The following is a 16,701-nucleotide window of genomic DNA, read 5'->3' on the forward strand; positions in this document are numbered from 1 at the left end:
TTTTTAACAGGCAAGAGATTTTTCAAAACTGTCTTACCCTGTCTTGGCAAGATTTGACAGTTCTGTTCATCCATTTCCGGATACCGTGTATTTGTCAGTGGTTGAGATATGGGCAGTTCCTTACCCAGAGGCCAGTTTTATCAAAAAGACAAGCTCCAAGTGGAGTGTCTTTGGTGCTCAACAATCTCTTGGGAATAGGTTGGTGTTGCCAGGAGTGATTGTGTCTCACTACACAGAACTCTAAGGTTAAATTAAATGCCATTTTCTACAGCTCTTCGAAGAGGTTGAAGACTATTTATACAGAATATAATCTCTATGTATCTAAAGAACCTGATAAGTCTAACCATAAATATGACAGACATAGATGACTATTGATCTACAATTTTTAACACATATCTAACTTAAAGGGTAAGAGAATAAACAACTGTGCAATAAATGAGGACAATGACCTCCAAATGTAAACAATAAATATCAATACATAAACAAGATATGAGTATCGTAATCAGAGGTAGAAATGTACACTTCAATATGGTATACATATATCAATACAATATATATCAATACATAAAAATGTTTTAAACAGGTAGAAGCATGCTTACATACAATATTCAATATATGCTGATGTAATTATCTATAAACAATAACTCACAAATACCATTATTTTCTATCCAATCATCCCTTTTTCTTCCCAAAAGATCCCTGAGCTCATAAAATTCCTTTCCCAACTCTCAACCATATACTAATTATAATCAATCCCTAAATATTGTTCCTAAACCTGAGGATAAACTTTACTGGGAGGGGACATCGTCCTCTAGAATTACTTCCAGCTGTCATGGGGGTGAGGTTCTTTCTGGAGGATCCTGTGAAAGTAAAATGGTAGTTAAATTTCAAGATCAATGTCTTTTAAAATTGCAAACAGTCTCTGAGTATTTTGTGGAGGTCTGGACAGAATGTTGTACAAGATGCGCACCATTTCAGCTAACCAAGTTGGAATCATCTGTGCAGCTGATACCCGAAACAGGACTTGTAGTAGCACTATCAGTATCATGACGTCATATCAACCGAGTGGAGTAGTTGTTATGGGGGTCCCATCTTCTTCCTGGAAACTTTAAATGTCAGTGCAGAAAGAACTCATTGTTCATTGTGGAAAACTTCAACATTAGTTATATAGACATGTACAAACATATATTCAATGAAAGGTATGATAGACATATTCAATGAAAAGTATGATAGATATGAAGAAAAACAAAGATGTTTTCTAAACTCATATTTCTTTCTGTTTCATGTCATGGCTCTTGACATAAGACAGAGGCTCCAGATACTCTGGGTTTTTCTCCTAACAACAGGCTTGGAATTAGAGAGGGACTGAGCCAAGAGTCCAACTCCAAAACCAGCTCTATAAATTCAGAAATTTGATTTCCAGCAGCAACCCAATTTCACTTTTATCAATTTCAGTATATCTAGTTTATGATGAGGTCTTTGATCCTCTTGTATTTGAGTTTGATGCAGGATGGTATGTATGGTTCTACTTGCATTTTTCTACAAGTACACATTCAGTTTGAGCATCACCTTTAGTTGAAGATGTTGTCCTTTTACAGTATGTATTTATGGAATCTTCATCAGAATTTATGGGTATATGGACTCATGAATGGCTTTATAATTTGTTTTCCATGCCAATATTATGTGTTTTTTTTTATTACTATAGTTCTGTAGTACAGCTTGAAATCAGGGAAGGTGAAACTTTCAGCAAATCTTTTATTACTCAAGATTGTTTTAGTTATCCTATGTTTTTTCAACATCTGTAAAGAAGTCTGTTGGTATTTTAATGAAGATTGCTTTGAATCTATGGATTGCTTTTAGTAGGATGGTCATTTTTTACTATGTTAATCCTACCAATCCATAAGCATGGGACACTACTCCATTTTTTTGCTACCATCTTCAAAAACTTGAAGTTTATATAATGCAAGTCTTCCACTTGCTTGGTTAGAGTAACCCTAAGATATTTTTATTATTTGAGGCTACCGTGAAAGATATTGTTTCCCGGATTTCATTCTCAGTCTGTTTGTCATTTGTATATAGGAGAGCTACTATTTTTGTTTGTTTGTTTGTTTTTAAGTTGATATTGTATCTAGTCACTTAACTGAAAGTGTTTATTCAGTGAAAGTTGCCTGGTGGACTTTGTAGGATCACTTGAATATACTGTCATATCATTTGAAAATAATGATGTTTTGACTTCTTTCTTTACAATTGTGTTTTCTTATCTCTTTCAGTAGTCTTCTTATTATAGCTAAAATTCTGGTACTATTCTGGATAGAGAGGAAAGTGGACAGTCTTTCCATTTCCTGATTTTAGTGGAAATGCTTTGAGTTTCTTTCCATTTAACATGATGTTAACTAGTAGGGATGGGAGCAAGATGGAACAGGTTGAGATGGGAAGAGATGTCTGGAATTGAGGGAATCTTGGGAGTTGATGTGGAAACATAGTGCAGTGAAAACTTCATGGAATCTGTGAAGTGATCTTATGATGACTGCAAGTAATGGGGAATATGGAATCTCAAGTGACCATCTTTTATAGCCGGGCAAGACCTCCGGGGAAGGAACTGGGTTGCATTAAATTGCCAAGGGGGTGCATGGAAATCCCCAAACAACCTGAACTGATGCTAAGACAAAGGATTACTCCCTGAAAACTGACAGAAGAACCCCATTGATGAGTACAACAGCCACACACAACTCACTGAACATGGAGAAGCCAAGCTGGTGCCTACAAGAAACTTTTATCACTATATTCTAGTCTCTTTGGTGTGAAAAAAAATACTCTATGGGGTACAAAAACAGAAGTGTAAACAGCAACACAGTTGCAAGACTTTTGACCTTACTATCTGTCCTGCCTAGAAAATATGCTAGGGAAATGGTGGCACAGACCTTGTGGTACTAGCCAATGAATGTTTGATTTAACTTAAAACCTACTCCACAATAAGGAATCTATGCTCAACACTGTTCATGTGTCCACAAAAGACGGTTTGTGTAGCCAAGAACCAGAGACTAGATAGACCAGAGAACTAGGGTAAACCCAAACCTAACTGATCTAAAATAAAACAGTAAAATAATTCCTAATAATACTCTGCTATACTCATAGATCTATGCCTTAGCCAGTCATTATCAGAGAGGCTTCCTCTGGCAGCAGATGGGAACAGATGTGGAGACCTACACTCAGATATTATGCCGAGAAAGAGTCTAAATGGGAAGCCTCTATTAAATCTGTCCACCCAGAGCTCAGGCAATCCTGCAAAGAGGAGGTGGAACAATATTAAGAGTCAGAGGGCATGGAAGACAGCAGGAAAACACAGCTCTATGAATCAACTAATCCAGAAACCTTTCCACTCACAAAGACTGCAGCAGCAATTGCAGAATCTACATCGGTCTGCATTAAGTCCTCCTCTACATACCTTGTGACGTTCTATACATACAAAGTGAAAGAAGTATCACTCATGGCTCCATTAGAATTTGAGGATGACTTTATATTTCTATAAGAAAAATGTCTTCAGAGTTTTGATAAATGATACTTAAAATACTTTTATTTTTGGAGTAATTTCTATAAAAACTTTGGTTGTTTTAGAGTCCAGACTAACTGTCCATTTACTAATGTCTTTTTACACCAATGACTTACCAATTCCAATATAAAATTATTCTTGTACTACATTGATAATGAAATAGAAAAGAAGAAATAAATTCACTTATGTTTGATATGGACATAGTTATGTTAGGGCTATTGGTGTGTGTGTGTCCATGTGTGCACATGCCAGAAGTCAACGTTAGGTTTCTTTCTCAATCACTGTCTAGCTTGTTATTGAGGTAGAGCCTCTCATTAAATCTGAAGCACATTGATTGGTTATATTGGCTGCTAAAAAATCTTGGGACTGTTCCTGTCTCTATCTTCCATGCTGGGACAACAAGCTTGCAGTGATGTGCCTGGCCTTTCTGCTGTGTGCTCAGGATAGGGAACTGGGACCTTATGTTTGTGCAGTAAGTGCTTTCCTGATTAAGTCATCTCTCCTGACCCAAATGTAATTATTTTCAAACATACTTTATATCTGAGAGAGGTAGAATCCATAGTCATGAAACCTGTGTCTAGAGATCAGGTTGTGAATATGCTAGAGAAGCTTGCACATCTCCTATTTGAATGTAAATATTCCTCATATTAGTTATTTTTTATTTTCATTATGTTGTTTTTATATTTCTACTAAGATTTTTCCTTAGTTAAATTGCTTCTTTTGCGTAACAAAAGCATGATCCATGTGAAAATTATAAGTAGCAAGCATCACTCAACACAGTAAGAGTCCCTATTTTTGTTTCTAGTATTTACTGTGTACCTTTCTACTTCACATTCTCATTTGAAAGAGAATTTGTAATGAATCTGGCAAGGGGAATATCATTTAGAATGGAAAATAAATTTCAAGAAAAAAACATTATTTTTTTATTTTTCTCAAATTGCCTAGAAATAATTGGAAATGTACAACCCTAAAAATGTAGGAAACACATATCATTCAGCTAGGTTATTTTAATTCCTGAATATTTCAGGATTGTTTTACCTTCAAATAAAAGAAAACATTGATAAAGATAAAGAAGACTGGATAAAGTAAGATGAAATAACTGAACTATGTATGTGAATTACTTGAACTCTAAAAATCATGAAAGTCAGTCCAGATCTTATAGAACATAAAAAAAAATGCTGGTTTCTTTAAATCTGTGTACTGCCTCTATAGCAAGGCAATTAGCGTGCTATTTGGAAGAGGGGATAAAGGAGGGAGGCGAACAGAAGCAGCATTCATCACTACTTGCTGAATGTGAAGGAAGCTGGAGTCAAGAGAAGCCCTTTTGTCTCCAGGTGCTTTTGTCAGGGCATGAGAAAATAAGTAATACTTCTGTGAATGGTTCAGTAACAACTGCAGAGGAGACTCTCTGCTTAATGTAAGGTGGACATTTTATTCCCATAGCCATATCCGTGTGCACATAACATTTTCATTTGCCTTGTTAAAAACATTTAAGACTAAGCAGCTTTCAGCTTTCCTTGAACCATCTTTGCTTCAAGGTCAAGAATTAGGTAGCTGGTGATTTTCCCTTGCTGGCATTGTGAGCAGTGAAACTGAGGGTGAGTTCTTCTGTGATGAGGTATCCCAATGACTTAGCACTTTGTGAAAGGAAGGGGTGGGGATCTGTTTGCTTGACCTGTGTAATGTCTGATAGCAGGGACAATTGCTTAGTGGGAAAACCTTGCTCCAGCCTTGAGCATTGCTACACTCCCCTTGCTTTGTCAACATGTAATAATTGGGGTCATGTTAGTTTGTTACTAAAGTCCTTAGGTAAAATAAATGTGTTTGTTACTTTAATATACCTTTCTCTACTCCATCTGAAAACCTGATGACTGACTATTATTGATAGTAAGTTTCGTTCTAAGGTAAAAATTTAGCCTTAAGAGAAAACTTAGGAAATGGATATTTTAGAAGATAGTGTTGCATTTGCATGTTTATACCAAGCAATAAGAAAGGACATTATTTAAGGAGATAGTTCCCCCCAGATACTTAATGAGCACTTGATATGTAATATAGGGGTAAGAGAATTGAATATTGAGCACAGGGTCAGATGGACCCTACCAGCCTTCCCTCACTCTCCCTTTCTTCATAAATTAGGATAAAATCTATGATGTGCAGATCCATTGACTGTTCAATGGCTCCTACCACCCTTTGAAAGATAAAATGTAAGCTTCTAGGCATGTGTTAAATCAGCTTCATGGTAGGCCTGGCTCAACTATCTTGCTAAACTCCTTTCCCTGTAAATTCAGAGCTTCAGATCGCTTTGAAGAACAGAATATTCCTAAAAGCACCAAGCCCTCAAGCCTTGAAAGTACCTCCTTGCATCTCTGGGAATTCCTATGTCATTGGTATTTAATTCCACTTCCCAGTCTTCTCCCAAATTCTTTCTTCCTTTCATCTTCCTAAATGCTCCTGTACAGAAGTGGCTCTAATGCTCCAGGTGCTGGCACTGTCTTGGGCAACACTCACTGCTGTACAGTAGGATGCCTGACTCCAATGTCCTGAAAGAGTTTTTTTTTCCCCCTTGGTGGCAATGCCACATAAGACTGTTGAGACTTTAAATCATGCTTTACTCTCTTTAATAACTATGTTTAAGTACACTGATGTTTGTATATTCCTGATAATTGTTTTAATGTCTCCGTCACTTTAGAAGATCTAGAGATTCAGACTTAGGTCATGCCAAACATACCATTTCAAGGGTAAACTTATGTGCAATATTCTTCTGTATGTGTTGCTTTTATTGGCTGAAGTATCAAGCTGTTTGGGTCAATGGTTTAGTGGAGTAAATCCTGGGGGGAAATAAACAGAAATATAGATAGAGCGTAGGCAGAGTCACGAGGACCCCATGTAGTGGCAGAAGGAGAAAGACGCTGATTCTGGAAACTTTCCGGTAAGCCATAGCCTTGTGGTGATACACAGATTAATAGAAATGGGTTAATTTAAGATGTAAGAGTTAGATCATTAGAATCCTAAGCTAATAGGCCAAACAATGTTTTATATAGTTATTATGTGATTAGTTGGGTCTGGGTAGTCAGGAACAAATGAGCAATCTCCATTTATAAAATGGCACCCAACAGGGAACATGAATCCATGTAAGACCTAAAAAAGCTTAAGAGAAAAAAGTTGGAGCTTCTAGAACCATAAAACATGAGCCATGTGCTGCTTCTTTGTAGCCACATTTTTTCAGATAGGCTCTGTTTGCTGGTGGTAAGCAAATACATGACTCCATTAAGATAAATCTTTCTGACTCAACATTAGGAGCAAAAACTGTGCAACTTTTTTGAGAGTCAGCTTCCTAGATCATGCTGGCAGCATTAGCTCTGGCTGTGTGGTAGCAGGCTCCTTACTTCTTTTGGATCTTCACATTGAAGACATTTATCAGAAAAGATGGTGACATAGTAAGGTGTCAGGGTGCTTGCCCATCATGTCTAAGGCTCTGGTTCCACTCCATTGTACCAGAAAAGAAAGAGAGATGGAAAAAGTCCAAGTAATGAGGCCATGTGTAGAAAAAAGGAAATCATCAAGAGGCTTTTCTGGGTTCTTTCTTATAAAGTCATTTTTATGGTTTTTTTTTCTTATAATGTCATTAATCTCACTGATAAGATCTTCCCTGTCATGACCCATTTTTTTTCCCCATAGATACCATTTCTCACAGCAGCACACTGAAGGTTATGACTTTAGCATGTGCACTTTGAGAGAACGCAAATATTTGGCCCACTGAAGAAGAGTTCATTCTACTATTCAGTTATGTTTTGTTACCTAATCTTATTTAATTTCTGTTATTCTTATTAGTAGAATGTTCATCTGCCCATGTAAGGAAGAGCTTTGCTCTCGTAAAAAACTGCTTGTTCAATGGAGCTGTGCACTGATGTGTTGTCTGTCGAGCTGGTTTCAGTGATGGCAGAAGTCATGGTCTGTACATTTCTTGGTATAAGTACATGTTTAACAAGAGTTGGAAGTCATTGCTTAAATATAACCCTGTATTTTTTGTATGTTTGTGTGTATGAGCATGAAATATAGCTTATCATTGAAAAGGAAGTGATTAGATGTTATTTGCAAGGACCCCATGTTAAAAAAGTACCAGCTTGCGTGCGGTAGTGGTGCATGCCTTTATTTCCAGCACTCGGGAAGCAGAGGCAGGTAGATCTTTAAGTTCAAGACCAGCCTGGTGTACTACAAGAGCTAGCTCCAGGACAGGCTCCAAAGCTACAGAGAAGCCCAGTCTTATAATGCAAATAAATAAATAAATAAATAAATAAATAAATAAATAAATAAATAAGGTACCAGTTCTGTCATCAAATCAAAGCTTTGGGTCTAGTCATGAGGAGGGCCTCCACAGTTCCCATCATTTTACTAAAACCTTATTTTCCCTCTTTAAGGGGAAAAATGAAAAAAAGTCTTTGGCTTTTGTAATCATCCCCAGAAACAAACTTTTGTATAAAGTTAATTCTGGGCTTGGGAACAGTTAACTTGGAAATACCCGACCATAGCCCAGTACTGAGCAGAAAAAAAACATCCTGGCAAAGGAAGTCAAAGTTTTGGAAAGTACACATAATGGTTAGTAAGTACTTGTTGAAAATTAATGGGCTGTGATGGTAGCTGCCTCAGAAGTTTGTTTTTTTTTTTTTTAACTACATGCTGTGAGTCTCGGTTTTAGGAGTACATTACTGCACAGTTATCTAGTGAAAGACAGTGAATGATGTACCTACTCAGAGAGTAAGTGGGAACGCTAAGAATGTTTTACAACCTGTGATTTTACCTCCTCGACATCAAATAAACAAGTTTTGGATCCACAAACAACTGTGACTCTTGCAAAATGCAGCGGTTTGGGCCTTGTCCAGAGCCCTAGTCTGCATGTTATGTAATAGCTGTTGTGCAATTGTACATTTAACTCAAAGGACATTTGTAAAAGTATAATCATGCTTTTCAAAAACTTAAAGGGAACAAGAGATTAGAGGAGCAGAAATTTCTATCTTAATTCAAATGAGAGGCACAGGGTACTCAAGGATATGCAAAACATACTGCCTGAGAATCTAGAAGAATGTTCTGTTCTCCAAACCTGACTTGTCTCCTATTTTTCCCAAATACAATTATTTTAAAAGCATAATCTCTCTGACGACAGGGCAAGTCAAGTTAGGTCCCCCTCTGTCTATTGCTTAGGGTCTTAGCTGGGGTCATCCTTGTGGATTCCTGGGAATTTCTCTAGAGCCTGTTTTATGCTAACCCTATAATGGCTTCCTCAATCAAGATATCTCTTTCCTTGCTCTCATCTCTGTCTTTCCTCCATCCCCACTATTCAATTCCCTCAAGTTCTCCTAACCTCTCCTCTTCTCCCTGCCTCTTCCTCATCCACCTTCCCTTCTCCTCCCACCCCCATACTTACAATTTTGTCAGGCTATCTTGTCTATTCAACTTTGCAGGTGAATCTATATATATTTTAATTAGGGCTCACCTTAATGCTTAGCTTCTCTAGGATTGTAAACTATAGACCCAATGTCCTTTGTTTATGGGTAATGAGTGAGTACACACAATATTCTTCTTTTTGTGTCTGGGTTACCTCATGCAGGATAGTGTTTTCTAATTACATCCGTTTGCATGTAAAACTCAAGATGTCATTTTTTTACCTCTAACATGAAAATGTGACACTTTTTTTTCATACGTTCTTTGGTTGAGGAGCATTTAGGTTGTTTTCAGGTTCTGTTTAAAACAAATAATGCCACTATAAATATAGTTGACCACATGCCTTTGTCGTATGATTGAGCATCTTTTGGGTATATGCCCAAGGATGATATTGCTGGATCCTGAGGTACATTGATTCCCGATTTTCTGAGAAAGCACTATACTGATTTCCAAAGTGATAGTACAAGTTTGCATTCTCACCGGCAATGGATGAGTGTTCCAGTTACTCCCCACCCTCTCCAGCATAAGTTGATGATTAGCTTAAATATACAATAGAACCTTCATCCGGCAACTGATGGAAACAGAGGCAGGGACCTGCTTCGGAGCACTGGACAGAACTCCAAATTCTAGTTGAAGGATGGGAAGAACGAGAACATGACCAAAGATGTCAAGACCATGATGGGCACACTTACTGAAACAGTCTACATGAGCTAATGTGAGCTTATCCACACCAGCCAGACTGGGAAGGAACAAGCATAGGAACAAACTAGGCACTCTGAATGTGGTTGACAGTTGTATGGCTGGGCAGACTTAGGGGACACTGGTAGTGGCACTAGAATTTATCCCTACTGCATGTACTGACCTTTTAGGGGCTCTATTTTCTTTAGATGGATATCTTGCTCAGCCTAGATAAAGTAGGGTGGACCTTGGTCCTTCCCCAAAGCAATGTACCTTACCCTCTCTGAAGATTAGATGGGGTGGGGTGGGAGGGTGTGTGGCGGGGATGGCGGAAGGGGAGGTAGTGGGAACTTGGATTGGAAAATTTTAAAAATATACAATAAATTAAGAAAAAAATGTTCCACAGCATAAGCAAATATAATACATCTTAAAGTAATATTCTATAGCTGTTCTCTCCCCCTAGCTGCTATTGATAACAGAATCTTTTCTTCCTTACTTCACAAAGTCTAGTCAAGAAGGGAAAGTTACATGGTAACCTAAAAAGTCATGAAAACCTTAGAAAATGATAACTGGCTTCGAGTGTCCAGAGCTCCTGGTCAAGTATTCTCTTAGCACAGGTTTGGCCTGGTAAATTAATTCATCTGTAAATAGTGAGCAGTTTCTAGGTGGAACGTCAGGCTGAGGTGCAGGTTCCTTAAGGATTCACATTTAAAGGCAAAGGCTCCCTGCCAGCCTTAGATGTTACAAAAGAGTAGTGACATTTCTGCCTTGCTGTGAGTCTGCCCATCCAATCATATCCTAATATGCAAATGAACATTAGAGCATTTAGATAAATAGGAGCAATTGCCCTATCTGAACCAAATTGCTGAGCCTGTCACCAGTGCTCCAGGAGCAAAACCAGCAATGTCTTCCCCTGCACAACCTGTAATTCCTGCTCCGCTGGCCAACTTGAAGATTCAGTATACCAAGGTAAGAAAGACACTTTTAAGTACGGCTTTCCCTGGGGTCCTGGTTAAAGCATGGTCGATTGGGGCTTCTTTTCAGACAGAAAGACAAAAAGCTTGCAAAGCGAGTGGCCTGATTCAGTGGTGAATTCTAAGCCATATCAGACAACGTCTCATAAGACACACATCCAAGGGATAAGGATTTCACTGTGTGTGAATGGTTCTTGTGCCAGAGGCAGTGAACCAGAGTGAGCAGCAGGTCTATTAACCCTGTGCAGTGAGCACTTATGGGGAGACAAACAGAGGAACTCTGTGGAAGGAGCCAGGCTCATGGGAAGTCTCTCACTGTCTCTCTCAAAATAGCACATTGGAACAGGGAAATAAGGCTATATGTTTGCTTACAGTGTTAAGGTTGGAGAACTTAACCCTGAACTTTGATTGGAGTCTCCTGCCGAAACCCCCAAATGGACTTGTATTGTTTTTCTTATTTTCAGATAGAAATAGTAGTTGTTTATTCCTCCAGGGAGATTTGTTGTTGTTGGAAAAAAAAACATGCCATTATTAACTGCTAAATATTTAGAGACACAAGATCAGGAATCTGACCCAGGCTTGGAAATCTGCAGCCAAGGAGAGCAGATGATTAGACTGGGCTTGTCCAGAGGACTCTCGTCATTTTACCTACTGAACAGTTCCATGTGTAATTCTGTTACATATCTTAGGATTCAAAATTAAGAACCCCCCTCTCAAACGCACACACACACACACACACACACACACACACACAATCAAGTTATTAGAAAAGTCACTTAAAATTAGCCGTGTTATGGTCTGATGCAGAAAACAAAGTGAGAGACGAACTGTTCATCTCTGGGGAGGACCATGCTGTGTGCTGAACCACACAAGGAAATCAGAGAGTGTTAAAGTTAGTGAGGAGACTTGATGCCTTCTCTCATCTATTTCATTATCTCTGTGAGCAAATGTAGCTGGTTTTGAATTCCTGAAGTCTTTGCATTTTTCTAAGCACCTGAAGTGAGGGAGCTGCCTGGTTTAAGGGCTCTTTGCTTAGGCTAAGGTCCTTAGAGAGGAGGGTAACTTGGCAGTGATCCATTCATGCTAGACATGTCTGGGGCATGATTTCATCAGGCTTTCATGGACAGAAAATGCTTCCAGTGTAGGTTTTGCCAAAGGAGAATATACGAACTAGGATGTGTCCACACTCTCCAACAGCTCACAGGTGTCAATGTGTGTGCACTCCACAGACTCTGACCCTCTTCTCATTTGGAAGAAATACCTGTCACAATCTACAAATCAGGTTTTCCAAGAATATGGGAACTGTCCACATTGTTTTTATAGTTATAGTTTAATCACTAAGAAAAGTTTGGTTTGCATGATTTCAAAGGAAAAAGTATATTGGTCATCAGAAAGCCTCTCCTCCTTTCTTTCTTTTGCCATTTATGAATTTTCTTAAGACTGTGTGTGTGTGTGTGTGTGTGTGTGTGTGTGTGTGTGTGTGTGTGTCTCAAGGAGGTTTTAAAGTGTGCTGTCTTTACTCGGGGTTGTTTTGTTTAACACTCACTAATTAAAGATGAGGTGAAAGTACTAGAAAAAAAGTTATTCCTTAAAGTCCCATGTGCAAATGCAGGTAGAACCAGTAATCCCTAAACATAGACAGATGTTTTCAGATTGAAACTTCTTTGCTGCAAACATTACATAAAGACGTTCTAGAGAGAATGGAGAGACTAAGTATTTAAGAGTAAAGAACACATTTATTTGATGTTCAAATACTTCTCTACTTAATAATAAAAAACACCATTTAGTGAATTTTGATTTTCTGTGTATATTTGGTCTATATATTAAGCATTGTATTATTTGATGTGCTGGTTACAGCACTGTCCCACTTGGGAAGACACCAGCTATGTATGCAAATAAATCTCAATGGGGAGCTTTCTCTATCCTTCTTCATGTTCCTTTACTGCATTCCTTGGAAAATTATATTTGATTTTCACTCTTAAGAGATGTTGAAACGATGACTGTGAAGTAAGTTCCTAGTTGCAAACTAGAAAGGCAAGGGTGAGAAGTATTTATCAAATTGCTTTGCCTGACTAGTGTCTCAATTTTTGCATTATTTTCCTTCACTGTTTTAGTTTTCTTCTTTATTATTGCAAGAGGTATATTGTATTGCTGTCAAGAAATTTCAGGGTAATTTCTTGGGGTTCTCAGTCTCATGAAATGGAATCTGGAGGACTATTATTGGAACTTAGAAGGAAAACCTCAGGGAAAAACAGATGTGAAACCTCAGCAGCTAGCTACTAGAGTAGGAGACTGGAGGAGGAGGGGAGCATTCTCATCATTCAGACAGGCACTGAAGTGGAACACATGGCCAGCAAAGAGCCACATGGAGGGCAGGGATATTTTTGGGGGAAGGAATAGGAAGTTCAAAATATTGAGAGAAAGGATCAAACTGTTAAGGAAAGCATTCTCAGAAGAGACATAGAAAGAGGAAAAGGGAAAGTTATTCTTTTTTGAATAATTCATAAGAGTGATCAAACTTATCATCCTACAGTGCTGTGGTTCAAACTTATGCATTAGAGGTGGATTTTCTTGGAGAGAAAGTACAGTATTTCATTAAAGGACTCATAATTCTCCTTATCTCTTTAGCTTGGCTTAAGGGTCGCCCAGCTTCCTAGAGTGGTCCCCTGCCCAAAGTGATTGAACTGGTCCAACTCTAATGTTAAGTCTCCACCTAGGTCCGAGATTCTATTTTCTTGACCAGGAGATTTTTTTTATACAGAGGAAAGAATGGAGTTAAATGCACATAGAAAAAATTTCTTAATAAAACCCAAGTCCAGGGCGCAAACACTGAAATCCACACCCTTTTCCAGGGATCTAAAGTTGCCTCTTCGAGATACTATATCCCAGTAACACACATCTAAATTCCCAGTTGTCTAACCTCTGTGTTTTTTAGGTGTTAAGTGACACACATGTGAGCATTTTTTAGACAGGGAAAGAAACATAATATTTGGGCAACACTTAATACCTCAACTCTAGTTTATCAAACCCTTCACCGTACTGTGTATTTAAATACTTTTTGTCTGTCTTTGCTGCATCTCCTCAGATCTTCATCAACAATGAGTGGCATGAATCAGTGAGTGGCAAGAAATTTCCTGTCTTTAACCCTGCAACTGAGGAGATCATCTGTCATGTGGAAGAAGGGGACAAGGTAAGTTTTCCAACACCCACAGGTCTAGTTCACACCAGAGGTCTTTGTTTCTCACTGTTTTGAGTTCTAAGCCCACTGCAAGTTCAGTGAAAGGCATGAAAACGTGGCAGCTCAGGCAGTTGGGTAAATGTTCTACTGTCTTTGACATAAGAAATTGCCTCATATACATCTGGTAGAGAATACTTATACACAATACACAATAACTTAAAAAATTAAATATCAAGAGACCAAGAAATGCTAAAAAAAATCCACAGGCTATAGATCTGATGTTAGCATTTCTAATACTACCCAGGAATCTAAGAATAACGAGGTAGGGTGCAAAATCTTGATGTTCTGAGGCTATGGCAGCATAACGAAGTATTAATTTTTAAATAGTGTGTCTCTTTTCTTAAGAGTTAGCATTAGCATTTAGTATGGGGAATGGGGTTTTAATATAATAACATATTTAAGGTGCCTGTCTGTAGTTTTTTTAAATAATTTTTTAATACCTCTTTGGCTCTTGGCTCTTTAGTTCTTTGAGGGGCCCAATTCCCAGTTCCCAAATAAATATACAGAGACTTATTCTTCCTGGCCTTAACTTGGCTTGTTTCTAGCCAGCTTTCCTTAACTTAAATTATCCCAGCTCTGTTTGTGCCTCTGAGCTTTTATCTTTATCCTATAGGCCTTTCTTAACTCCTTACTCCTTGGCTTGCTGTGTAGCTGGGTCCTGGCCCCTTGCATCCTCCTCTCTTCCTTTTCTCATTCTTTGATATTTCCCCTGAGATTTCTCTTCCTATTTATTGTCTCTGCCTGCAAGTTCTGCCTTTCCTTTCTCCTTTCCTGCTATTGACCATTCAGCTATTTATTAGACCAATCGGGTGTTTTAGACAGGCAAAGTAACAGCTTCACAGAGTTAAACAAATGCAAGGTAGAAGAATGTAACACATCTTTGTATCATTAAACAAATGTTCCACAGTATAAACCATTGTAACACATCTTTAACTAATATTTTACAACATCAGTCAGCTTATTATGCCTTTTCCTTGACAATAGAATAACACTAAAAAAAGAAGACTATGAGTCTGTAGATATAAGTTAATAAAAAGTCATATTATCGATGCTTTAACATAGAGGCCTTGAACATTTAGCTTCTATGTGACATTTTTTTTTTGATGCGGGGGTTAGTTCAATCAGGAAAAAACTCTCTACCTGATAAACAAGAGCTGGCTTCACAGCCACATTCCTTTATCTGTATCCTGTTTTGGAATTGTTAACCAAATTGTCCTTTTAGAAATGTTGATGTTCAACCAATTTGTGAGAGATCTAATGAAGAGTGATTGGCTTTCATTAGAGGAAGGTTCTAACCTGGTAAAGTGCACAGTCTAGTCTTATATGCTATACTTACTCATTAGGTCACAGGCTAAAGGTTTCAGAGATTCTATCCACAAGGAGAATGAGACTGCCAATAGGCCAAACGTAGCCTTTCATGGTATCACAAGGGTGGGGCAGGGGCCAGAGCAAATATGTGTATATTTCCTCTTCTGTGGCTTTGACTTCAAACTGTAGTATTTTATTTTCCTAGGTCACATGATTTGATGATAGTAAATCACAGTTAACCTGGTCACTGTTGTTTGTTTAATTCATATGAAGCGTATGTTTTATATCCAAGCATAGATGAATATGTTTGTGTCTTTCCATAATGTGTAACTCTATTGAATAGCAGTAAATTCACAAGATGTAAGTATTCAAATGTGAACAATTTGATATAAAAGACACCCAGCTTAGTAGTCATCTTGAGGAGAATATGAGAACTAACATTAATTCTCATATCACACATCACATAGCAAACATATTTGGACCACTGTATATGCATTTATGGATAACTAAGTTAATACAAGTTAAAGAGTCTGCAGCAGAGTTCAGAGGCTTCAGAGGTGGTTTAGAAAGAACCTGTATGATAAGGAATCCGTGCCTGCGCAGAGCTACGGGGAGTGGCTGGGCTCGGGGGAATAGAGAAGCTGCAGAGCTCAACTGCAAGACCCAAGGCCAAGCAGGGTCTGGAACAGATAATAGCAGTGCAGACAGGTGATCATGTATAGGGGTCGGCTGCCCAGCAGGCTGCTTCAACAGCAAGGTTCCACATGAGCCAAGGGGTCCTTGGTACCTGAAACACACACTGGGTATCAGACAATAGTTTGTTTGGAGTCCATGCGTTGCAGTCTTAGTCGTCCATCAAATTTTGTGATCCAGGCAAGGGAGTTGCACCCTTTTCTGTGTGACTGTTAAATTATTTCTGTGATTTCCTTGATTTGATTAGAATATGCCTACTTGGCTACAGACTTTCCATTCTCCCTAGAATATGTACAAGACGGCTTGCTTTCTATCCCCAAGAGTATGTTACTCATCAAACTGTGCTAGGCACATGGTATATGGTGGAGTTCCTTGGTCCACCTGAGAACTGTGTTCTAGTTTACTAAGTTGTGATGTTTAGCTCGCTAGTCTAGAGTTTTGAACATCCTGATATGAATGCTTTGTGACCTCCAGGCAGATGTGGACAAAGCTGTGAAGGCTGCACGACAGGCTTTTCAGATTGGCTCCCCATGGCGCACCATGGACGCTTCAGAGAGGGGGCGGCTGCTGAACAAGCTGGCTGACTTAATGGAAAGAGACCGTCTACTGCTGGCTGTGAGTATTAACTTACACCAAAGGGACACAGTGGGTAAGCTCCAGGGATCATTCACCATTCCAACTGGTGATGGGGCAAGGGCGATCGGTAATTAAAAATCAACCAGACTAGTTCAATATAAAAGATAGAGCTTTAATAAACAGAAGGAAAACTAACACCAGAATCCCAATGGTCCATCTGAGAACACGGGCCAAGAGAGGGCGGG

General features: G+C 38.6%; 1 protein-coding gene across 1 annotated transcript in view; it reads left to right on the forward strand.

The window, feature by feature from the left end:
• Positions 1-10,481: 10,481 nt before the first annotated feature.
• Positions 10,482-16,701, forward strand: part of LOC125403388 (aldehyde dehydrogenase, cytosolic 1) — a 33,781-nt gene continuing 27,561 nt past the window's right edge. The window contains exons 1-3 of the mRNA XM_048438690.3: positions 10,482-10,636; positions 13,727-13,831; positions 16,355-16,495. Of these exons, the coding sequence (XP_048294647.1) occupies positions 10,571-10,636; positions 13,727-13,831; positions 16,355-16,495 (312 nt within the window). The 5' untranslated portion in view covers positions 10,482-10,570. The remainder of the gene's footprint in view (positions 10,637-13,726; positions 13,832-16,354; positions 16,496-16,701) is intronic.

This window comes from Myodes glareolus, chromosome 7, assembly GCF_982192425.1.
Source record: "Myodes glareolus chromosome 7, mMyoGla1.1, whole genome shotgun sequence".
Classification (NCBI taxonomy): domain Eukaryota; kingdom Metazoa; phylum Chordata; class Mammalia; order Rodentia; family Cricetidae; genus Myodes; species Myodes glareolus.